Source organism: Cadophora gregata, assembly GCF_030347475.1.
Source record: "Cadophora gregata isolate MNR1 chromosome Unknown scaffold_17, whole genome shotgun sequence".
Lineage (NCBI taxonomy): Eukaryota > Fungi > Ascomycota > Leotiomycetes > Helotiales > Ploettnerulaceae > Cadophora > Cadophora gregata.
The window spans coordinates 1,012,101-1,035,209 of NW_026695940.1; the positions used below are offsets into that span (position 1 = coordinate 1,012,101).

Genomic DNA, 23,109 nt, shown 5'->3' on the forward strand with positions numbered 1-23,109 from the left:
TAGAGTCTATAAATCTTTGTTTCTATTAAGTAATAAGCTAATATATCTCTATCTGAATACTCTAATAATTAGTAATATTAATCCAGAAGAAGTCATATATACCTACTTTTCTAGATAATCAAGTGCTTAATATCCCCTTAAACTAAGGTATTAGTAAGGTTATTATAGTAGATCCCTAGCCTATCGAGCTATTAAAGGTATATTAAGAATAGTATATTAGTATCTATAATTATAAATTCCAACTATCTGATAAGTATATTAATTATAATAGTTCCTAATACTACTCTTATACTAGCTCCGAATTAAATCTAATAATATCCTACTTCTCTTTCGTTGAATATAATTTTCCAGGTCTATTATAAAGCTTATAACTAATTAAGACCGCTTGTATTTCTCTTTAACGCTTTAGTATTAATTAAAAGACCTTAAAAAATAGTCTCAGACTATTAACTAATAAAAGCTTCTATTATTATCTCAAGCTTAGGTTACTTAATTATACTTTAGAGGATATGAATTACCTTATACTCCTTAAGGTACTAGAGAACTTATCTTCTGTTATACTTTATTTCTGATATATAGAATATAGTAATAAAGTATATTATTCTATCTCTATCTTCTATATCTACTTTAGTATTATTAGAATAGTTATTATTATCTTCTATAGAAGTATTAGAATTATCCTTTTTATAGTCTTCACTAGGTCCCCTGAACTAGTCCTGATTAAGCTCCGAATCTAACTCCTCCTTTTTAAGGTATATTATATATACCTTATAAGACTTTTCCGTGGGCTTAATACCTTTAGCTTTCTGTTCTATAAAATACCTTACCTTTAAAGCTACTTACTCTTAGTTAGAGTAATAGCTACTATAATAGTCTATCTTCTTATAGATAATATATCCTATATAGCCTAGGAATACCTTAAATCTATCTTTATATTTATTCCCTAGAGAGAACTTTATCTTTTAGTCCGAGTAGTAAGTATTATTATCTGTAATATATATTCAGAACTAATTCGGATTATTCCTGGAGTATCTCTTAGATCTAGATCTAGAACCCTATATTATTTCTACGCTTATAGCCGCGTGAAAGCTATCTATTAACGTAAGGAATATCAGAGGTAGCTTAAATAAAGCTATTTTAAATAAAGGATTTCCTAAAACTCCCTATACTAGCTTATTATATAATATTTTATTATTCTGTATATTATTATCCTTAAGACCTAATTAGATACTTTATAGCTCTCTCATAAAGCTTTCTAACTACGTTAGAGCTAATTTACCTTTCTAAAGTAGCTTATTCTGAAATATAGAAAAGGTTATACTAAACTATCGACTTAAGTACTGATTAGCTCTCTCCTTTGTCTTATAATTATTATAAGTAGCTTATACTAGCTCGTTGAATAAGTACCTCTTATTCTAGAGGTACTAGTAGTAGTACGATAAGGCTCTATCCTGGAGTATAGATAGAAATACCTTATATTATAGCGTGAACTCCACTAATACCTATTAATAAAGGTTAGTAAAGATATAAAGCTTCTTATTAAGATAATCTCTAGCTCCGCTATATTAAAGCTCCTTAGTATATATCTTACTAAAGCTTACTAGTGATTTTACTTATTCTAGAGAGATTAATTCTATAATATACTAACTTAGATAAATAGGCTCCGAACGTAATCTGTTTTAGCTAAGTACTTAAAAAGGAGGTAATATTCCGTCCCTTAGGTATATCATAGGAGCTAGGGTAGGATCTAGTAAACTATTATCCCTTAGTCTCTATACTAGAGGCTAACTAGTATACTATCTCTTTAGTCTTATCGGAAATAACTCCTCTCTCTTAATATTAATAAGGGGAGAAGCTCTATAGAGATCTTCGCCTTCTATAAAAAGTTTAGTATATAAAGGTCCTTAGAAGTCCGGATACTAAACTAAAACCTATTCCCTTAGGGGATCGCTTATCTGTATCCTTCCTTAGCTATCTTAATACTTTATCTCTATATTCTTAGGGGCTATAATCTCTATAGATAAAAACGATATATTAAGTAAGTTCTAATAAAGTATTTATTATACTTAGTTCCCTCCTTAATTATAAGTCTGAATCTTATTTGAAAAAGGGCTAAATAGTAGGTCTAGTAATAAGTTAGTTTCCTATTTATTTAGCTAAGTGTTCTCTTATACCTAAACTACTATTATAAGAGCCTAGGAAATCTATAATCCCTTTTAATATTAAATATAGACCTAATTCCTTAAGAGATAATCTTAGAGCTCTTATTATTACTTACTCGTTATCTTCTTAAAATCATCTACTATCTAATCTAGAAAGTATTCCTAAAAGTCCTAGAATAATATCTCTTCCCTAATACTTTTCCTTATAGAATAGTCTATAAATCCTCGAACTAGACTATTAATATTAGCTTCTATAAGACTAGCTAAAGGTACTCTAGGAGCTAGTGTTCTGTTTTCTATTAAGGTTCCGCTACTTTTAACTTCTACTTTAGGTTATTCCGTAACTTAGTCTATTAAAGTCGCTATCGTATTAGAAGTGATTTATAGGTATTTCGGAAGTGTCTTTTATATCCTAGAAATATCTAACTAAATAACTCCGGAAATATCTTAATAACTATTAGAGAGTAGCTATTATTCTTTAGTAGTATAGAACTTACTCTACTTAATTTTAATAAGAGTTCTCTAGTTACTCTATAAGGCTTACTCTACTTAGTTCTAATAAGAGCCCGCTAACGTTAATTTAGTGTTATATCCTAAGAGTTAACTCTATTATATTCAACTTATCTATTCTATAGTATAAGGTAACTACTAATTAGTATTAGTATCGTACTAGTAAATAAATAATAAGTATATATTAATATATATAAAAATCTAAGGTTTAGTTTAAAGGTATTTAAAAGTGTATATTATAAAGAGTATCTATAGGTTAGAATATATACTACCTTCTAAATAACCCCCGGTTTATATCTAAAAGGGGTCTATCCCTTAACCGGGATTACCTACACCCCCTGATTTCCCCTTATACCTCTATAGTAAAGGTCTGCGGACTAACAAAAGCTTATTATAATCTTTAAGAGCTTACTTATATATTTTATTATAAGAGTATAAGTACCTTTTCCTAAATACTTAATTTACTTTACTACTAGATTTTAAAGTAAGAGAACCTTATTCTTTATTACTTTTTCCTTTAAGAGTAGTAAAATAATTATATCTTTTACTTTTATTACTTATAAGCTTATAATACTATATATTAATTTCCTTTATATAAAATAGTTATATAAGCTATAAAAAATATATAGCTAGTTTTTTCTAAGATTATTAGCTTCCTTAAATTAGAAGTAATACTTATAGGATTATATATAATTAAAGTTACCTATAGTAATTAAGAAGTCTATAATCTTAAGTATTCTATTTATATTTAGAATATAATATAAGATACTTTTATATATAAGCTCTTAGTAAGATATAATCTAAGTCTTAAGGTTAAGCTTAGCTCCTTTTACTAACTTAAGTAATAATTAGTATTTACTTTTAATTAAGGTTTAGATAGTACTATCTATCTAATTTAAGATATATTTAAGTAATTAAAAAAGTACTTAGATATTAAAGTTCTTATTAGTAATAATTTCTATATTTATAATCTTAAAGTACTACTTAGTTATTATCTTCTTAATTTATTTATAAAGCTTTTAGTACTAAGTGTCACGAACCAGGCTCAGTCTTGGTACAAGTCACGGGTTAGCACTATAATACTAATAGTACTACTAAGTGGATGGCACCAGTCGGTGTTTGGTACTAAAGGGTTGATGGTACCATTGAGAGAATGGCACTAACAAGAGAATGGTACGAATTAGCGAGTAGTACCATACTCCACGCTCATTGTCATAATAATAGTTATGTTGATTACGGTGGACATGGGTCACGTGATGTGCTAGCTTGCTAGACGGGCTTGCGGGCTTGCGCGCCCTGCAAGACGTCTTGCACGGCTTGCACAGGAAGTCGGAAGTTCTATATAACGAGTAGGTAGTTTCCTAGATAGTAGAGCTTCGTGCTCAAATCAAATAGCAAGTTTACACCTAGTTTACCACTGCTTGTAACGTCTCAATTCCTATTGAGAATCGAGCGTCTTGTTACCTTACTTCATAGCTGATACCAACCGACGAGTCTGTACTCACGACACCGACCGAGTTAGAAACGTTACACTAAGTTATTTAAAGTTACTAGATCTTAGTATTTATCTTCTATAGCTCTTACTTAGCTTTTACTACTATTTTATAATCTAAAGCTTTTATTAGTATAACTTATATTAAAGCCTTTAGAATAGCTTAAAGAGATCTAGAGTTCTCGCTTAAAGAGCTCTATAAAGTTCTTAAACTTTATACTACTACTTAGCTTATAAGCTTTATTTTATACCTAGTATAAGAGATTTTATATAATTCTATCTTATAAGCTATTATATTAGCTATAATTTACTTTATAATCTAAGGAAGCTTATTAAGGATTTAAGTAAGAGAAAGAGTATCTAGAGCTTCTAGATTAATATAAGACTAGAGTTTTAGAATATTTATACTTAGTATTAAGTACTTTATTTAAGTAAGGAAATCTTCTAGTTTTAAGTATATAGTATTAGTACTAAGTAATTATCTAGATTCTAGATCTATTAGGAAAGTAAATATAATTATAAAAGAGTTATAAAGATTTAGGAATTAAGGAATAATTAAGAGGTTCTAGTTAAAAGCTTAATTAAAGTAATAGAACTATATATATACTAAGTACTTAAGAGATAGATATAGCTCTTAACTATTATGTAGTAATAGAGTAAGCTTTTATATAGTAGAGGGCTTACTTAATTAAGTAGAAGTTATAATATTAAAAGATATATTTAAAAGAGTATTACCCTTAGAATCAGGAGCTAAGAGTATATTATATATATATAATATACTTACTAAATATATACTAAACCTAGGACAGGCTTACATAGCGCTAGTATTCGATATAATATAAGCTTAGAACGTAGTAGATATATTATATAATCCGAAAAGTATAACTAAGTACTTAAATAAGCTAAAGTAAGTACGAAAAGCTATCTTCTATTTATATCTTAGGGTAATATAAATAAGATTATAAGCGCTAAGTAAATCTAACTTAGTAAATATAGTAGCTTTCCTAAGTTAGTTAAAGATATTTAAGATTAGAGGGATTAAGTAGTAGTTAGGTATTATAATAGTATTAAGTATATGAAAATTAATATAAGATCTTAAGCTACTATCTTTCTTTCTTATAAATAATAATAGAGTAGTAGCTTCCGACTTTAAAGTACGAATAAATCCTTAAGTAAGTATCTTATTTAAGTATTATCTTAAGATAAGTAGTTTCTCTTAGGATAAGTTATAGATAAAACTAAATAAAGGTTTAATATTAAGGCGTAAATAGATTTCGTAATCTAGTCCCGGATAATAAAGTAAGAGTTATTAAGCCTTAATAAAGTTAAATACCTTAGAGAATATAGTATATTTCACTAGTAGTATAATAGATAGCTTATTTATAGTTATACTAAGGTCGTATCTTAGTAGGCCTAGTAGTTTACTATTATAGAAGTCTAAGTTATTCAGAAGGTATACTAAGTTATACTTATTAGTTATAGAAAGTAAGCTATCTATTTTATTAGCTACGTCCTTAGTAAGATAGAGATAATCTATTACTATAAGTATATACTTAAAGCTTTCTTTAAATAAAGTATTATTACTATAAGTAAGTTCACTAGTACGAAAATTAACTTTTAAGTTATATTTCTTTAACTATAGAAAGCTAAGGATTATATCTACTACCTTTAGTTCTATTTCTTAAAATAGTTTATTACTTATTAAGTATATTTAAGGTATTATTATTAGAAGCTATAAGAGTACTATAGTAGATATAAGCGCTAGTACTCGCCTTTTAGCGTCCTTAACTATAAAGTAATAGGAGTTATCTTATTAATATTAGACTTTAGCAGCTAAAGTTATATTAATAAAATTTAATAATATACTAGTATCTATAAGTACAGATATTTTAATATTTAAACTATCTAAAAATAATAATAAAACTATAACTTTATAGAATTTAGAACGAGTTAAAAGTACACTAAGTATATTAAGTAAAGGCTAGAATAGTAATAGTATATAAGACTTAGCCTAGTAAGGTATATAGTTATTCTTAAGTATTATAGAGTTAGTTCGTAGATAATTGATACTTATTATTAGTAAGTAATAATATATTATTCTTAGTATTACTATAGATTTCCCTCGAGGACTTATTTACCTCTGATCCTGCTAGTCCTATTAATAAAAAGAGCCTCTATTTCCTTTTAAGTAATCTCTAGTCTAATAACCGGTTACTTTATAAGTAAAATATCACTTTTCTTATTATAATAATCTTTTTCTCTTTTCTATTAGAATATCCGAATATTATATTTCTCTTTTTTTCTTATTTTCTAATATATTTTATAAAAGTTCTCTTAATATAGTAGAAGTGGTATTTATACTTATAAGCGCTACTATAAAGCTAACATTCTTCTATAGTTAAGCCGTAGGGCGTTTAGCTAAAGTATAAGAGAGTTATTTATTAAAAAGGTAAGAGGTAGTATATAAGTACTCTTTAGCTTAAAGTACTTATTCCTTTATAATAAAGTAAGTTATTAGTAGAATTCCCTTATAAATATTATAGATATATTAAAAGATAAGTTATATAAGTTTACTATAGTAGTTAGATAGTACTACTAAAGGTTTATAGTATTATAATATATCTTAAAGTAGACCTTTAAAGAAATTAATAAAGTCCTGGATTAATTAATTATTAAATATTTAAATCTTTATTATTCTAAGATCTACTTTAATAGCTAATATTTATATTTTATATTCTAAGAATAGCTATTCTTTTAGTAGGAGCTAGTATATAAACTTAGTAACCTCTTATAATATACTATTAAGTTAAGGGAACTAAATCCGCTTCTTAATAGTCGTATAAATATAGTCTCTTACTATAGTAACTTATATAGTGAAGTTAACTATTCTTTATACTACTATATAATTCTTTATTTTAAGGATCTAGAATTATAAATTATCCTTTAGTAATATAAATATAGAGAGAGTTTTACTCTATAGTTAATCCCTAAAGCGGCCTAAGTATTTAGAAAGTACAACTACTACTAAGTATAAAAGTACTAATAATTATCCTAAAATAAAATTAACTACGTAACTAAATAAGCTAGTTAATTCTAAGAATACTAAGGGACCTCTTAGACTAGAGAGAAAGCCTCTTTTAGCTAGTTATTCTACTATTATAGCGTAAAGTAAAGCATTACTTATTATTAATATAGCTCTGAAATATCTTTCATAACCCGGAAAACCTACTATTTATTAACGTTCTGTAGCTTATATCTTTATAAATATAGTTTAGTTTAGCTCCTTAAGACGATTAATCTCCTTAAGTTATACCTCGATTATAGCTTAAGAGTTACGTAAAAAGTAAGAGTATAATAAGGAATTATTATAAGTTAGCGAGTTATTATAAGTTCTCTGTAGAGAGTTTTAAAGGCGTTAGTAGCTTTAGGAGTATTATAATATTAGTAAGTCTTAGTAGTTCTCTTAGTGATTCTCTTACTCGCTCTCTACTTATACTTAATAGCTAGCTACTAGAGAGAAAGAATCTTCACTAATAGGGTTTAGATCTTCGTTTTTAATACTATAGATACGTTCTAAATTTATAGATAATAGGTCTAGAGAGTCTAGATTATTATATACTTAGTAGCTAGAGCCTTCTTTATTCTTAGAGCTTATAATTATACTAAGCTCTAAGGCGTTTATTAATAGTTTACTAAGTAAGGAAATCTTAATCTTTTACTTCTATAATTAAGATAGTTATTTAGCTATATCTAGATTAATCCTTTCCCCGGAAAATATCACTCTTCTTATTAGTTATATTAGTAAGTTATATTAAATACCTAATCGAGGTCTAGCTATAGTAGTACTACGGTATCTTAGTAAAAAGACTTTAAGCGGATCTCCTTATTTCGTTATTCTCTTTACTATACTACTTAAAAGAAGTTTTAGAATATTATAAAGTACTTAAGAACACGAGAAGTAAAAGAGGTAATATTATATTAACTAAAACTTAGGAAGAGCTATAGAGCTCGAGAGGTATATAGCCTTTAAGGGCTATAGCCTGCTTAAAACGGCAGGAGCCCCTGATATAAGCTACCTTAAGGCTAAGCTTTTAACTTAAGCTTTAAATCTTATATAACTTAATTAACTTGAATTAATAACTTTATAATTAGATAATTAATTAAAACTAAGAAACTTATAAGTTACTTTATTAGTATTTTAATTTACTTTTATAAAGTTATAATATTTTATAATTACTTTTTATAAAGATATAAGTAAATAGGTTTTTAAAAAGAAGAGGGAAACAATTTTTAATAAGAGCGGGCGCGTAGCTGTAGTTTCTAACTAGTTATAAGAACAGCTATACTAGTGTACCTAAGTACCTACCCCTTAGGTCTTTTATATCGTAAATCTCGAAACTATAGCAAGCTCACATACTGGATTTAAGCGAACCAACACCCTGGATCTCCAAGTAAAGGCAAATTTGTGTTGCTATATCTACTAATTCTCAAGCACCAAGCATTGGCAGACGTCAACAATCGTAGGATCTGTAAGCAACAATTCTGCTGCTTACACAAGAAATATGACATGCGCTGGGAGAGAATCCACGCCGGATTCCGTGGATTCCTCCGTCATTGTAGTAAAAGTTAGTTTGGCCCGAGAGCAAACATATTCAGTTGGGTATATAGAAGCATTTGTGCGTGTCTGGTAGCTAGGTGGCATCACCTTTTCCATTCTATCCTCTGTCGTATTAAATCCGGTTTCAAGAAGATTGCAAACAGTTTCCCCCCTCTCAAGAATGACTCGAATTGCAGTTCCAGGCGGTGCAGGTGGATTGGGAAAGACATTTGTCCAAGCACTCTCTAAAACAAAACATGAGGTTTTCATCCTCAGTCGAACTGTAAGCAGCCAAAATTCTCACCCTCCTCCTCGTCCATTGTTAACATCCCCCAGGAAGAAGAACCAGATCCACCAATTGTCAAACACATTAAAGTTGACTATTCAGACATCGAGTCGGTTGTCACAATACTTGAGACCAATCAAATCGACACTATCCTCTCAGCAATCACCATGGAAAGCAGCACAAGCTCACAGTCGCAACTAAACCTTATCTTAGCAGCTGATAGATCAGCCACCACCAAGCGTTTCATCCCTAGCGAGTTTGGAGTCATTGCGAATCGAGAGACTGCGGCGTTAGACCCCTACGCCAAATACTGGGTCGAAAATGCAGAGGCGCTGGCGAAGACGAAAACACTGCAGTACACCAGAATCTCGACTGGTCAATTCATGGACTACTGGGGAATGCCAAATATCGAGACGACGTTGAATCCATTTACTTGGGCGGTCGACATCGGGGCTGGCGTGGCTGCTATCCCTGGCACTGGCACTGAGAAGATGTCGATGACCTACACACCCGATCTCGCACAGTTTATTATCAAGATGCTGGATGAATCTGACTGGCCTATACTCTGTGGCTTCGCAGGTCAGGATGTCACGTTCAATGAGATTTTAAAATGGGCTGAGGATGCGACCAGGAGGAAGTTCAAGGTTTCATATGACAGTATTGAGAAGCTTGAGAGGGGGGTAGTTACGAACTTACGAACTTGACGGAGTCAATGGCCAAGGACAGCTTCTTGAGAGCTGCCACGATCATGTTTGGTACCATGGCTGTGAAGGGTCTCATTTTACTACCTGACGACAAAGGATTCAGACTGAATGAGAGATTTCCGGATTTGGAAAACATGACCGTAGAGAAACTGATAAAGGAGGCTTGGGCCTGGAAATCTTAGTATTACCTCTGATGCTGGTGACAACAAGTTCGATGCACTGTGGGCGGATGAAGCTTTCGATGTCGTGGTAGAGGGCCGCAAGAGCCCTGGTGGGGGATTATCTACATGGCCGTTTTAAATCGAACGCATGCCCTTGATGTCCAGTGAGTGATGTGGCGTTCGAAGACTATCCATCGTGAGCTAGACCACGATAATATGGGAGTATAGAATATTCTGCTTGGACCAAGCATGTCAAGGACATACTTACCACATTTTGATTCGTTTAAGGACAAGTCACCAGCTCTAAATAGAGTCACCTAATGGATTTGTTTATTGCAAACATTCCGATGCGTCCTATTCATATGCCACTTATTGCTTGCAGGATGTTGTGGTATCATACGAATTACCACGGGTAAATACCTCATGTAAAGCCGCGCTCGGCTAAGCCTTCCAGTAAGGCAACGAAAACAACAATCTTCCACAAATGTGCACCAACATCATCAGGCTATTTATGCAGCTTGTTGCTCACAGTAAGGTTTCCAGGGTTCACTTAAGCATTCGAGTGCTTTGATATGTCATAATCGTCTCCTTGCCATTGTGGGCTGACCGTATCGTAGCCACTACTTGCCCATACCTAATACGCAAGCCAAGTCCACCATGTGTAGCTTTCTGCTCTATGCAGGAGACAGCAACCCCCTACAGTCCTCCTACACATATTTTGATGCCACAGGAAGATGACCCAGCCTGTCAGGTTGCTACTGAAAGAGCCAAATTTTGGTGGAGATCTTGGAAGTGACGACAGGAGGGAAATGCCATTTGGTGCGGTTGATAGGAAATGTTGAGACAGCAAAACAGCAGTCACTATAGGACGAGCGGTCTTGGAATGCTTATACCAGTCCGATTTTTTTTTTTTACGTTGTTCATGTACGGTTGATTATCTTCTTTCGGCCATTGTCATTATAAGGCCCAAGAAAACACCACTCTTTGGCATCCCTGAGATAAAATCTTCTACTTGCCAAGCAAGATTCCATCAACTTCTCCCCTCTCTCCTCCGAATTCCAGCCTCAACGTCTGCCGAGCTGGGAACCGCAACCTGAGCATATAAATCCTTCCTCCCCGCATCCTCAAGTCCCGTAACAGTTGTCCCCCTCTTCATACCCATAACCACATCCCTAGCAGCTCTCACACAATCGTTGAGTCCCACGCCTGTATAACTATTTCCAGCCACTGCCAACTTACCTTTGAATTCACGCATGAGATCCAGATGTGCAGCCTGCAGTCGCGACTCGTGTCCAACGGTGTATTGCGGGATGCAGTTGCGCTGAAGAGAGACACGTGTTGCGGCAGGCTTGTCGGTGATTTTCAAGTGCCGATGGAGGACGGACCGCGCCATGTTGATGCCCTCTTCTTCGTCCGGGTAGGTTTCGAAGGCGTCCCACCAATGGCCACCGAGCATGACGGTGACTTTGGTGCCGGTGGCTGTGTCTTGGCCTTTGACGGCGTCGGAATCGAACACGACACCAAGTGCACGCTCGGGATTTTGGGTGAAGGGGATGGATCGTGGGATAAGGTAGCCGAAGCCGCGTTCTGTGAGGATGTGGGGATCTTTGAAGTAGAGATTTACGACCATTACTGTTACCGAATGTGTTCGGGCCAGGCTTGGAAGAGTGTTAGATGTTAGGCTGGAGAGGACACTGCTGGGGACTGTGGATATAGCTTTGGTATATTTGGCTGGAGCCTCATGCCTGGTCGAGATCTGTGATGTGAGTTAGTATGAACAATAATATAGCCAAGCCGCCAAAGTACCTTGATACTGTCACTCTCACCATCATGTTCCACGGCCGTAACTCCAGTTTCCATTTTGAATTCCACATTAGGATTCTCTTTCAAAGCTCTCTCCAATGCGGCAGACAGAACTCCAATACCCTCCTTAAAGGAGTATACACTGGCATGTCTCATCACATCCAACAAGTCTGCCTTGATCATGGGCAGCACCTCCAGCTTGAGTTCGAGATCCCTCTTAGACACCAGTTCCACTTTCTCCGCCATCCTCGTATATACAGCTTTTATAATACTACCCTTCCACGCTTCATAGTGCCACATCATCGGCATTAGGCTCTTGACGCTCAATTGATTTATATCGCCTGCATAGATGCCATGTAGGACAGCCGAGACAATGTTGTTGCCCGGCTCGTCACTCATCATTCTTCGAGCGAGAAAAGAGCCAACAGATTCGTCATCCATGTCGCTGGGTCGAATGGGACGAGACTGCTCTGTCAAAGCGCCCCATATCAAACCCTTGAACACAGGCTCGGTCATAACCCTCCATGCCATATCAAATGGATCCTGTCCTGCTCCAGGCATCTTTACCAGGCGATCGGGATAGTACAAATATCGGTTCTGGTGGGCTTCAGAGGCTGTTGAGGTAATGAGCAGTTCGTTTTGGAGACCAAGTTCCTGGATCTAATGTATTATCAGTCCATGTATTTCGGACAATAATATATCAACATACCAGCTCCAGGGTAACGAGTCCAGGAGGAGTACCCGGCCGCAAAGTCCTAGGACCTGACTCAAAGAGAACACTCTCCCCATCCACGTCCATGTAGTGGCTCTTCAACCACCCGCCTAGCCTAGCACTGTTCTCATATACTGTGATTTTCGCATTCGGATTTTCCCTGGCGAAGTAATGCGCGGTCGCTAGTCCCGTTATGCCACCTCCAAGCACAGCAATGCGCGCCGGTTCTACCTTTCGTCCTCGATCATTATGCTGGGCAGCAAAAGCGACCGTTGATTGATGGATGCCCACGCAAGCCGGGGCCAGCTCTAACAAACTGGTCTTGGGGGACGATTGTAATTCATCTCCGGCTCTGGTATGTATAGAAGAATTTCCAGCCTGGGTTCCACCTCTTGCAGCGTGTCGGTGTCGCAGTCGTGTACAAGGGCGGAACGTGGAGACATGCCTGGTGCAGCTATCTGGCAGTGGCTGCGGGCACAATCGTGATGCCTGGCATCTGGGTGTGATGTAACATTGTCGGAGTAGAGTTATCACGACATGTTCAGGCAATTGAGGAGGCATTGCCTTGTGAAATAGTGTTAGGTTGTAGTAAACAATAATAGTCTGGGGATTATTCAACGTCACATAAGTCTTAGTGCATTTCGCTAAACTCCAGCCCGTGTTGATCCACCCTGCCACCACCCCCGCGATGACCGGGCGGGCTGTTCTCAAAATATTTTCATATCTTGTTCAGGTCACAGTAATGATTCAGGAAGTATTGTTTGGGTGGCTTACCTCAAGAGTCTTTCCTCTCAAGGTGCCAATAAAGCACGTTGCATTCTACATAATCTTGTCTCGAGCTGATCTTTTGCTTCGAGAATTCCATCCGCAAAGTAAACCAAAACGCCACCCTGAACACCAATAACATGCAAAGGACGTGGTATACATTTTGACCTCTCTCCCAATACCAACGCCGACTTCCTAAGAGATCGGCTCTTCTTCTTTTATGGTTGGAGCCTGAGCAGACACTGCCTCTGGCTTGCCTGGGATAATCAACTCCTCCGGCCCTCCCTCCTCCACAAACTTCCTCTCACTAACATGCTCCTTCTTCTCTGCCGTCCAGACCTTGTCCTCGAATTTTCCTCTCTTCTGGCCTTCGAGGTGCTTGTATGGGCACGTTGGACGCTCGCACGGGTTGAACTTGCATTCGATCTTCGTGTGGCCAAACTTGCAATTGGGAACCTTGCAATCGGCGCCATTTCGGCAAGGTGTCGGGTGAACGAATTGGCAATCAACCTTGGTACAATCGGCTCCCCATCTACATTGCTGAGCGGTCTGGTACGATATTTTTTGAGCAGGCGATGGGTGCTTGCCAACACACTTCTTGTTCTTGCAGGCAGCGCCAAAGGAGCAGACATCGCTGAAGTCGATAGCAGCCCCAGGAGGAGCAGCTGGAGACTGATGGGCAAACTTACATTCAGGCATCGTGCACTTTAAGTTGAATCTGCATTTGGTGTTCTCCGGGTCGAGTTCCTTTTTCTCCTGCGACATCTCCACATCCATTGATGATGAAGGTGCTTCACTGCCAGTCCGTGGCTGCTGGTTTTGGACACCAAATCTATCAGTCTGGGGAAATCTTTGGTTGTTCTGCGGTCGTTGATGTGGTTGTACTCGATCGAACAGAGATCTGCCAGGTTGCTGATGGCCGAAGTTGTTATTCAGTCCGAAACCGCCTCTACCCATGCCCATCTGATGCTGCTGTTGTGGGGTTATCATTGCTGCCATGAGTTTCGACTGTTGCTCCAGCATCTGATAGAGCTGCATCTGCTGGCCCTGTGTCATGTTCATGATGCTTTGCGCCGCTCCCCCATGTTGCATTGGCATGCCTCCCATACTATTCCCGTTCATCCTCGAGTTCAGATTACGAACTCCGCCGCGGCCGGGTGCTTGCTGTCGTGGTCCAGTCGGAGGAGCTCGTGAGTGGGTATTGATGCGCTCGTTGCCGTTCTGAGGACGAACTCTGTGGAGGACTGAATCATTTGTTCTGTCCATTGCCTTTGCTAGGTGTCCAAGCATTCTCTTATCTCTTGGGCGAGAGACGCCTGTGCCGTCGCGCATGGACTTTGGACCCGTAGGTCTATGATGATATGTTAGTCTTGGGGGCTTTGCAGGGAGAGTGGTATCTGGTTGCGAAAGGTCAACTGATGAAATGGCATACACTTTCCCATCTCCAGCATCTGAGATATCACCCATCTCTGCATCCTGCACGTTTGCTTGCCCATCGGTGGTCGCGGAACCATTTGTGCCATTCTGCGCAGAATTAAGTATGTCGATCTGCTGGAAAAGCCACTGCGAGAAGTCCCTGGCTCCTGGATCATCAGGTCCCAAGCCCAATAGGTCGCTCGAGAGTTCTGCTGCAATTTGTTCTTGGGTTTTATTGTTGGCAAGCATGAGGAGGATGTACTCCGCAAGCTGACCCTCGTCGCCGCCACCTGAGCTCCATCCCACCTCTACCAATTTTGGTTGTATGGCAGAATTCAGTGCTTGTGCCAGAGGCGATTCGATTGCGATCTCGACCGACATATTGGTATTCCTTGAGAATGTCTTGCTGTGAAAGCAGTGGGGCGAAGAAAGCGAGAGGTAATTCGCAGCACGGGATGTTTGATGCCCGAACTCGAATTTTTGCAGTTCGACGGAAATCGCGGATGGACAGATTCTCTTTGAATCAGATCCTAGGCCGTAACTCTTTGTCTTTGTGTGATTCGAAGTCGAGGACGGGTTGGGGTTGTCAAAGAGCGTTGTTCCACTGGTGATCAAGGAGGCCGCCTCACGAAATGAATCGCGGCTCAAGAAGGGTCGGGCGCTTTCCATACTTGTCGGTCGAGTCACGTGTGGAAGCGTAGTTGAAAGATGGGAGACCAGGAATGCCCTAGTCTTCTTTTGGATTGGCGGCTGCAACTCCGTTCCACGAGCTACCCAGACATGTAAGTAGGTAGGCACTTAATCTTCAGCCATGAGAACAGAACAAGACTGGGAGAATGGAGCAGACAATGAAATGTCCAGAAATCGACAATCGACGTAAGAACGACGTCTTGTAAGTAGTCTCGCGCAGGACCTGAATTTAGCCACAAGGTCCGTTTTGGCAGCTCACCAACTTCACCCCGGACACGACCCATATCTCTCAGTTTGGACGTCGCTACCTCAGGTGGCTTCCGAACATGCTGTACGGATATGTAATGTATCAGTAGCTTGAGTCCTTCTGAGATATTTCTGGGCCTTTTGTATCCTCACAAAAGAATTGCCTTTCTACCTTTGACATGAACAGCCACAGCAAAACTGTAGTGTGGTTATGTACAGTACTGTAGTTAGCCATCTGAGGCTTGACGCATGACTGGCGCGGCCAGCAGTGTTTACCAAGCCGCCAGCTCCAGCTCAAATACGCGCCACCACCACCACTCTAATAAGAATGCATGCAGCTTCGTCTCGAGGCCAGTTCCTCCCAGCACTCGATATTCACAGAAGCTTCCATAGGTCCGAGAAACAGTGGTAGACCGTAAAATTTACTGACTGAAGGTACCGCCCTGGCATGTTGTCGCTCCAGAACCATGGAATTGAGTTTCGGGAAGATCAATCTCTGCCTTACCCGTCATCACGCTGGATCCACACAAGGCAGATAAGATCAATGTCAACAACCATGGTCACCTCAGGTTGCATGATACCTGGCAAATGTACGACTTTGAGTCTGAGTCTGAGTCCCAGTGCCTGGGTATGGTGACACTTCTGCGTCTGTGAACCGCTTTCTAAGTTTCGAGCCAACTAGTAGTGACTGTCACCTGTCCGTGTTCATTGGGGATACGCCTCAGCCAACAATTCATGCTTTATTGCCTCTCGCTCAACTGTCATCTATCCAATATGCATAGCCGCTCGATCTCCGTGGATGCTGAATCCTCCCAGCACTTGGTATACCCAACCATCACAAGCTCGTGGATCTCGTCGACATACCTAAGGATAACGTTACAGGCGCTCCCATGACATGATGTTTTAATCTGCGGAACCAAAGGCAGAATCTGAGCTCAGACCGCAGCACCTACTTGCAGTTGCCTTTGCATCGCTCTGTTTCGCTTTTGTTCAACTCTTGTATCCTTGCAAGTATGCATTTAGCGAACGCGTAGCGCATGTTCTTTGACTTCTCGAACGTGATAAACACATCCACATCCTCATCGTGTACATACACCTCGACGTCCCTCTTGTACCTTCTTGATCTCACAGAAGATTTTTCTTTTTTCTTTTTCGCAAACATACTCATAATCGTCATCATGTTCCGATATCCATACCTCCTCCTTCTCCTTCTCAACACGATCCAGGTCCTCGCGATCTGGCCAGCTCCCCAATCCATCTCGACTGGCAATTCAGTCCTGTGGATTGAAGAGAGCGTGCATGTTTCTTACGAGCAGGGCGATGTAGGGCACATTCTGTTCAGTCTCCTAGGTCACGATACTAAACATTTGCTGGGATTATAGTCTTCTCTCTACTCTCGTGGCGATGCCAGCACCAGATTCTCGAGCCGCTCCATTGTCCAAGGTGCCATTGCCCGGAACATGGTCGCCTTATTCAACCAGAGCTTCGTCCCGTGGAAATTGGTCGCCCGAAATGAACTCGTAGGCTTCGAGCCGGAGGTGGCCACCAAGAAGCTGTATATCACGAATCTCGCCATTACCCAAACCGGTACTGACAATTCCAGCACCTTCAAGCCCTTAGCTGGGCAAGTTGATGAGTCCTATAATATCACCATTGGGATGGATGGTATTGCAAAGCTTAGCGCTGTCTCCTCGACTGGAGTCCTCCATGGCCTTCAGACCTTCACACAAGTCAGTCTTGTTCTCCTTTCTTTCGAAACAAACTTCCGAGCGTGTACAGTATGAGAATTCTACGGGAGATGAGGGTAGTTCGATGTTCCATTCTATTCACTTCATAGCCGAAGCCCATTTTGATAGTTCCATATTTGATATCGATACTTTGGACGAAGCAGGTACTGATCGAGCAAATAGTTGTTCTACAAGCACTCTTCCGGTCACGGCGTCTACACTAACATGGTACCCGTCATGGTCACCGATGCGCCGAAATTTCCCCACCGAGGTCTCAACATGGACGTCGCCAGAAACTGGTTCCCTGTCGCCGACATCATGAGAACCATTGACGCCTTGTCCATGAACAAATTTAACCGTCTGCACATTCACATGACCGATGCGCAATCCTGGCCACTCGATATCCCATCGATGCCCGATTTGTCCAAGAAGGGAGCTTTTCAACCTGGTTTAACGTATAGTCCGTCTGATTTCAAGAAGATCCAGATATACGCTGTTCAACGTGGCATTGAGATTATCGTTGAATTTGATATGCCCGGTCATACCACCTCCATTGCTTACACCTACCCCGAACTGATCGCGGGTGCTGACGCAAAGCCATGGGATATATACTGTAATGAACCTCCTTGTGGATCACTAAAGTTGAACTCCCCTGAAGTTCCCAAGTTTCTTGAAAAGCTCTTCGACGACGTCTTGCCAAGAGTCGTCCCATACTCAGCGTATTTCCATACTGGAGGAGATGAAGTCAACAAGCAGGTCTACCTTTTGGACGACACTGTCAAGTCAAACGAAAGCGCTGTCATCGGCCCGCTTATCCAAAAGTTACTAGACCGAAACCACGATCAAATCAGAAGGGCAGGACTTGCGCCAATTGTATGGGAGGAGATGGCTCTGGAATGGAACCTTACACTTGGTAGCGATGTTCTCATTCAATCATGGCTCAACGAAGCATCAGTAGCAGCACTCACAGGCAAGGGTCACAAAGTCTTAGCTGGGAATTATAACTTCTGGTATCTTGACTGCGGTAAAGGCCAATGGCTCAACTTCGAGAACGGTGCATCATTCCAACAATACTATCCATTCCTCGACTACTGTTCCCCCACCAAGAATTGGCGGCTCGTCTACTCCTACGACCCTCTGAGTGGCGTCCCAGCCAATGAGACTCACCTCGTCATGGGTGGCGAAGTTCACATCTGGTCCGAGCAAACTGATCCCGTTAACCTTGACGATATGGTCTGGCCACGCGCGAGTGCCGCAGGAGAGGTACTTTGGTCAGGACGACAAGATGCTAGTGGGCAAAATAGAAGCCAGATTGCTGCTGCTCCAAGATTGGCTGAGATGAGGGAGCGGATGGTCAGTCGAGGGATCTCCGCGGGGCCAGTGCAGATGGTGTTTTGCACGCAGAGTGATGCGACGGAGTGTGTTCTTTGACTTTCTGACAGGCGTATATGTCAACTGGTGATTTCAATTTTCTGTGCCTGACGGTTGCAGTAGCTGGCGTTTCGAGCCTTGACTTTTGTGGCTCTTTCTGGCAATCCGAGCTATATGGCATTCTCTGACAGTGACCATGGACATTCTAGAGTCGATAATACTCGTCGCATGGCATAGCAATAAATAATGCTTGCTTCCTCTTCTTTTCTACTCTACACTAGTCCAGATTAGTCTTTTTTATCGGTATAAGTTCTTTCTGTACTTTCGCATGGCGTTAATTGGATCTGAGCCCGTTTGTTCTTCTCGATGTACCCGCAGAGCTACTCAAACCCTGCTCTAAATGTTGGGGTTTACTTGCTGAGTCCTCAAGAACTGCTCTGAATTGCTTGGTAACGCTGTGGTCAAGTCGTAGATAGTAAAGAAGCTCTCCTCGAGGACAGATTTCAAGTGCCGACCTTCCGAGAATTGTATCTTTCGATTTTAACATTAGTATGCGACTGTAAGTAGCAGGCAAGCTTACGACCTGGGGAGATGATAATCGTCAAGGCCCGGTGCTGTAAAGGCTTCTAAAATCCAGATTTGGGTGATCGAGGATGAGGTGTGAGGTCTTGAATAAAATTATCGGCTCTCGTCATAGGTCAACGGCGTGTATGCCAAGGCGGGTCACAATAATAGGGAGAAGTCGATACCAGCTATCTTTCTATTGATTGTAAACAAATGTATACTGTGATTGATACTTTCGAGAATACAACAATCTTACGTACTATGAAATAATCTCATGTGAAATCTAAGGCTAAGGAAGCAGAGTACCATGAGGCCGGTAATTCAGGGCCACGCTTTGCAGGCAGTCGCTTGAACTATTAAATGCGATTGTGATTTATAAATTTTTATGCGTTATTATAGCCTTTCGTATTGGTTAATATACGTTTTTGCGTTATTTTGTGACTCGCTTGAGGACAAATGATTGTTTTGTTTTAATCAAAGGGGTAGCGAGGCAACTCAGGGGCTTCGCTTAAGTCAAGACACACTAATTCAAAACCTGAAAAATACATTCTATCGTAACCAAAAGAACACAAAATTGAATCGGAAGTACTTAGTGTTAAGCTACTATGCAAGCAACTAAGTGTTTTCAAGTTGCTTATATTTCTAGGCGTAACCACCTGAGAACCCTTAAAAGCTAAAAAACGAACGGTTTCTTAGACGTGGATGAAGAAAGAAAATTGCAAAAGTAAATGTAAGAAGCTCCCAGTGATAGGAACCTCGGGAATTGAGCCCGAGGTGGGGCTCAAACCCACGACCTGTTGAGGGTCAGCGAGTGGGATCACAATAGGTATATTAGGCGAGCTTACCTTGAGGTGTTCTTGTGATGAAAATTCATAAGAGCCACACGCTCTACCGATTGAGCTACCCGGGCAGGGCAGTTTCTATAAACGGTGCACGGGAACGTCTTATTTGGTTATAGATTTACGTTGATATAACAAAGATTTCTGGATATATAGGTACGACAAGCCCCGGAACAGTGGGGTAAGGTAGCGTGGCTAATCGAGCCAATTAGTAAAGGGTAAATCCCCACACACTTTGGAACGGGATCAGATATTGTTACAATACCAATAATACCAGCCACACTTCTGTTCTTGCATTATAAGTAGGGGCTAGCTAAATCCACTTGGGCAAATAGCTAAATCCACTTGCTAAGCCAGCTAAGTCTTGGATATAAGGTGTGCATTTAGGATACTCGCGAATACGTATTATTAACTACTAAGTTTATGTACCCTGAATGAAGTCTATCGTGCACCTTCTTAAGTACTCCTGTCCCTTAGTTACTATCGAGAGTCAACCTCAAGTGTTAGCTTTAGTTAGCTAACACTCTGTAAGTACTAAAGACTAGCCTACTTAGAATTGTATCCTACACCTGAATAGAGAGCTGTTTTTATACTTAGTGCTTAGTTTTATAAAGTGTAACAACTAATATAGTATGCTCTATACCACCTATCTGACTAGTATCGCTGATAATTGATCCGTGTAATACCTTTATATTAATCTCCCTTGCGCGCCTTAGTAATTAGTATAAGGTAGTGCGGTTAATAAATATACAGGTGTAGTCACTCGAAAATCTAACCGAGGCTTAGCAAGTGGCTATAGTTATTTACCCAAGTGGATTTAGCTGTAGCCTATAAGTATTAAAGGTATATATGGGTATAAACATAATCTTATATTTTGCCTACACTGAATTCAATAGAGCAGTTCTTAAGCCGAAAATGAAAGCGTGAAATCCTCGGCAATGCTTTTACCAGCCGGTGCCTGTAACGATCCTTCACTAGACGACAATAGTCTGTATGGCGTGCAGATGCTTCATCCAATGCCTCTTTTTTTTTACCATCCGCGGGAGTTCAGTGAAGATGAAGATGACGCAATCTCTGTCCTCCCTATCTGCATGCACTCTCTTACGGCCAGTAATCGAGATTCGGCTCCCTCTCCGTAAGCGAAATAACATACCTTTCGCAGAACATCCGAACCTGAGATCTCTTCTGAACAAAGCAGTTTTTGATTTTTAATGACGCCGACTACCAATATCCACGAAATGTATTTGGTAGATCAAATACTCAGTAGTGGTTTTCCCTGTGTGTGTGTGTCTGTGTTGTTGGGTAGGAGGGGGGTTGTTCAAGATAAAGTAATTCGCCTTCCAGATTATGTGGGTATTCAGTGTGTATTGGCTCACATAATGAAGGAACCTAAGTTTAAGAGCGCCGTACTGCTCGGTAACTAGCTAAGTACGATACGAATTTCCATTGTCTCTGGGCGAGGTCAAACCCGCAGAGGGGAAACAACGGCTCCTGGAGTAACAAGGCACAACTACCCCCCCTGTCTATGGAGACCAGTCAATGTGAATCTTTCCCTTGATGGTTAAATCTCCTTTTCCACTTCTACCAAGCATTGTAGCACCCGATTTCTCCCATATAAACTTGACTTGACCTCTATCCAGTGTCCCGTTGAAATCGCCTTCATAATCCAGCAAGTGATCGAGAATGAACATGACAGAATCCAGCAAGAGCTCTTCAATTGGAAGCTCGTCTTCAAGCTCTCCTTTGATGTTCTAGTACGTGGGACCGTGGACGCGCCCTTGGAACTTCTTCCCAGTAAAGTAAATCCATCCCGGAACTTGCTTCTTCTGGTGACCATGGTTAGCTCGATATCTTGCAACGCATACTCTATGCAATACCACATATGATGGCTGTATATTATTTAATCCAGTGTTGCATTGATGGAGTGTGGTGACCTCCACGTGAATGACCGAGTTACTGATGCCATGGTCGGGATCCTTGGACCCAGGGACGTGGGGTTCAAAGAGCTGCGGAACGAGCCCACCGAACCCTTCTCCATTAGCAAAACTTTAATAAATATGACCTGGTAAGAAATAGACTCACGACCGCCAAAACTCAACTGCCTCGGTATGTCGCCCTTGGGTGCGTGGTGGGGGGGCTGTTGCAGCAACCAGGAAAGGCCTAGCAGCAGAGTAGCAACAGAGTAACAGCTGAGAAGAGCATTATGGCTTTGTGTGGCCTTGGAAGCAAGTTGTTGACAATACAAGCTTAAGGATGTTGTCAATGATGAGAGAGGTGATGTAGAAGAATACAAGGTTGAAAGTGAGGAGAATATTCAGATATCTCATATTCTCCGCTATTACTTGATGAACTAATATCTGGTGATCTTCGGGGCGAAATTCGACCATATCTAGCTCCTATGAGACTTAGAATGTCGCTGTTTACTTGATGCATAGAATAGAAGTCTGAAGCCACATCAATGTATGGCGAGATCACTAAGTATTTAGATATATGCAGCCTTTCAAAGACCGGATTGTTGAGCTCAACTGTTGCACAGTGGTTCAATCTTGCAGTTTCTTGAAATTTTGCACTTTCGGCTTTTAAATGGTCGCCGATAGACTGTGGAGCAAAGTGCGACAACAGTGACATCGGGGATCTGACTGTATCACAGGCTCTAGATTAATTTCACAGTGTCCCCTCGCTGGCTATACGCATATTATACCACCATGTTGATGTAACCTGCCGATCTGTATCAGGTTATTTCTTAGCATGCGACATAACTCGAGCTTCAAAATATGAGCTCCCGCGGTACTCCAGAGTGGACAAGTCTATCTCTCGGCAAGGATCCATTAGTACAGGATGTGCACTGGAATTGTTGCTGGAGTGTGCAGATCCTAGCTGAGATTTTCATTCTTGGACCTGAACACAGGCTTGTTTGTTGCGTTACATGTCCTAGCTCTTACGCATTTGGTGGTACTGTACGACTGGGAACATCTCCGTTGACGTATTGCTGCGCACGTGAAATATTAAGCGCTATAAGGATTTTCTGTACGAGAACGTATCACCTGTTGTAGATGGGGTGGCT

General features: G+C 39.8%; 4 protein-coding genes and 1 non-coding gene across 7 annotated transcripts; 2 read left to right on the forward strand and 3 right to left on the reverse strand.

Moving 5' to 3' along the window:
• The first annotated feature begins 8,686 nt into the window (after window positions 1-8,686).
• Window positions 8,687-10,248, forward strand: ONS95_006153 (uncharacterized protein). The gene is made up of 2 exons (XM_058499597.1): window positions 8,687-9,044; window positions 9,098-10,248. Exons 1-2 carry the CDS (start codon window positions 8,943-8,945, stop codon window positions 9,749-9,751), a joined length of 756 nt encoding a protein of 251 aa, XP_058350641.1. The 5' UTR covers window positions 8,687-8,942; the 3' UTR covers window positions 9,752-10,248.
• An 8-nt stretch (window positions 10,249-10,256) lies between these two features.
• On the reverse strand, window positions 10,257-13,116 carry HEM14 (oxygen-dependent protoporphyrinogen oxidase). The gene is made up of 3 exons (XM_058499598.1): window positions 12,425-13,116; window positions 11,719-12,375; window positions 10,257-11,668 (listed from the first exon to the last, which is right to left on the reverse strand). Exons 1-3 carry the CDS (start codon window positions 12,986-12,988, stop codon window positions 10,943-10,945), a joined length of 1,947 nt encoding a protein of 648 aa, XP_058350642.1. The 5' UTR covers window positions 12,989-13,116; the 3' UTR covers window positions 10,257-10,942.
• Window positions 13,117-13,184: 68 nt separating this feature from the next.
• On the reverse strand, window positions 13,185-15,723 carry ONS95_006155 (uncharacterized protein). 2 transcript variants are annotated; one of them, XM_058499600.1, is made up of 2 exons: window positions 14,625-15,723; window positions 13,185-14,543 (listed from the first exon to the last, which is right to left on the reverse strand). In XM_058499600.1, the coding sequence occupies exons 1-2, from the start codon at window positions 15,275-15,277 to the stop codon at window positions 13,388-13,390; spliced, it is 1,809 nt and encodes a 602-aa protein (XP_058350644.1). In that variant the 5' UTR covers window positions 15,278-15,723; the 3' UTR covers window positions 13,185-13,387. The 2 variants fall into 2 exon arrangements, with proteins under 2 accessions (XP_058350644.1, XP_058350643.1); XM_058499599.1 differs by having other exon boundaries at window positions 13,191-15,225.
• A 165-nt stretch (window positions 15,724-15,888) lies between these two features.
• Window positions 15,889-19,164, forward strand: NAG2 (N-acetyl-glucosamine-6-phosphate deacetylase). Of its 2 annotated transcripts, XM_058499602.1 has the most exons (5): window positions 15,889-16,172; window positions 16,227-16,866; window positions 16,927-17,099; window positions 17,148-17,274; window positions 17,455-19,164. In XM_058499602.1, the coding sequence occupies exons 2-5, from the start codon at window positions 16,582-16,584 to the stop codon at window positions 18,700-18,702; spliced, it is 1,833 nt and encodes a 610-aa protein (XP_058350646.1). In that variant the 5' UTR covers window positions 15,889-16,172; window positions 16,227-16,581; the 3' UTR covers window positions 18,703-19,164. The 2 variants fall into 2 exon arrangements, with proteins under 2 accessions (XP_058350646.1, XP_058350645.1); XM_058499601.1 differs by having other exon boundaries at window positions 16,227-17,274.
• An 808-nt stretch (window positions 19,165-19,972) lies between these two features.
• ONS95_006157 lies at window positions 19,973-20,116 on the reverse strand. Its single transcript has one exon. It is a non-coding gene; the product is annotated as a tRNA-Lys (tRNA).
• Between the last annotated feature and the right edge of the window lie 2,993 nt (window positions 20,117-23,109).

What these genes read in the sequence shown, in the direction of transcription:
- ONS95_006153 (XM_058499597.1), top strand. Translation starts at nt 8,943, where the DNA reads ATGACTCGAATTGCAGTTCCAGGCGGTGCAGGTGGATTGGGAAAGACA. An exon ending in TTTTCATCCTCAGTCGAACT is followed by an intron (nt 9,045 to 9,097) that starts GTAAGCAGCCAA and finishes AACATCCCCCAG; the next exon opens with GAAGAAGAACCAGATCCACC.
- HEM14 (XM_058499598.1), bottom strand. Translation starts at nt 12,988, where the DNA reads ATGCCTCCTCAATTGCCTGAACATGTCGTGATAACTCTACTCCGACAA. An exon ending in GACTCGTTACCCTGGAGCTG is followed by an intron (nt 12,376 to 12,424) that starts GTATGTTGATAT and finishes ATAATACATTAG; the next exon opens with ATCCAGGAACTTGGTCTCCA. An exon ending in GTGAGAGTGACAGTATCAAG is followed by an intron (nt 11,669 to 11,718) that starts GTACTTTGGCGG and finishes CTCACATCACAG; the next exon opens with ATCTCGACCAGGCATGAGGC.
- NAG2 (XM_058499602.1), top strand. Translation starts at nt 16,582, where the DNA reads ATGTTCTTTGACTTCTCGAACGTGATAAACACATCCACATCCTCATCG. An exon ending in TTTCTTACGAGCAGGGCGAT is followed by an intron (nt 16,867 to 16,926) that starts GTAGGGCACATT and finishes CTGGGATTATAG; the next exon opens with TCTTCTCTCTACTCTCGTGG. An exon ending in GCCTTCAGACCTTCACACAA is followed by an intron (nt 17,275 to 17,454) that starts GTCAGTCTTGTT and finishes TCGAGCAAATAG; the next exon opens with TTGTTCTACAAGCACTCTTC.
- ONS95_006155 (XM_058499600.1), bottom strand. Translation starts at nt 15,277, where the DNA reads ATGGAAAGCGCCCGACCCTTCTTGAGCCGCGATTCATTTCGTGAGGCG. An exon ending in GATGCTGGAGATGGGAAAGT is followed by an intron (nt 14,544 to 14,624) that starts GTATGCCATTTC and finishes ATATCATCATAG; the next exon opens with ACCTACGGGTCCAAAGTCCA.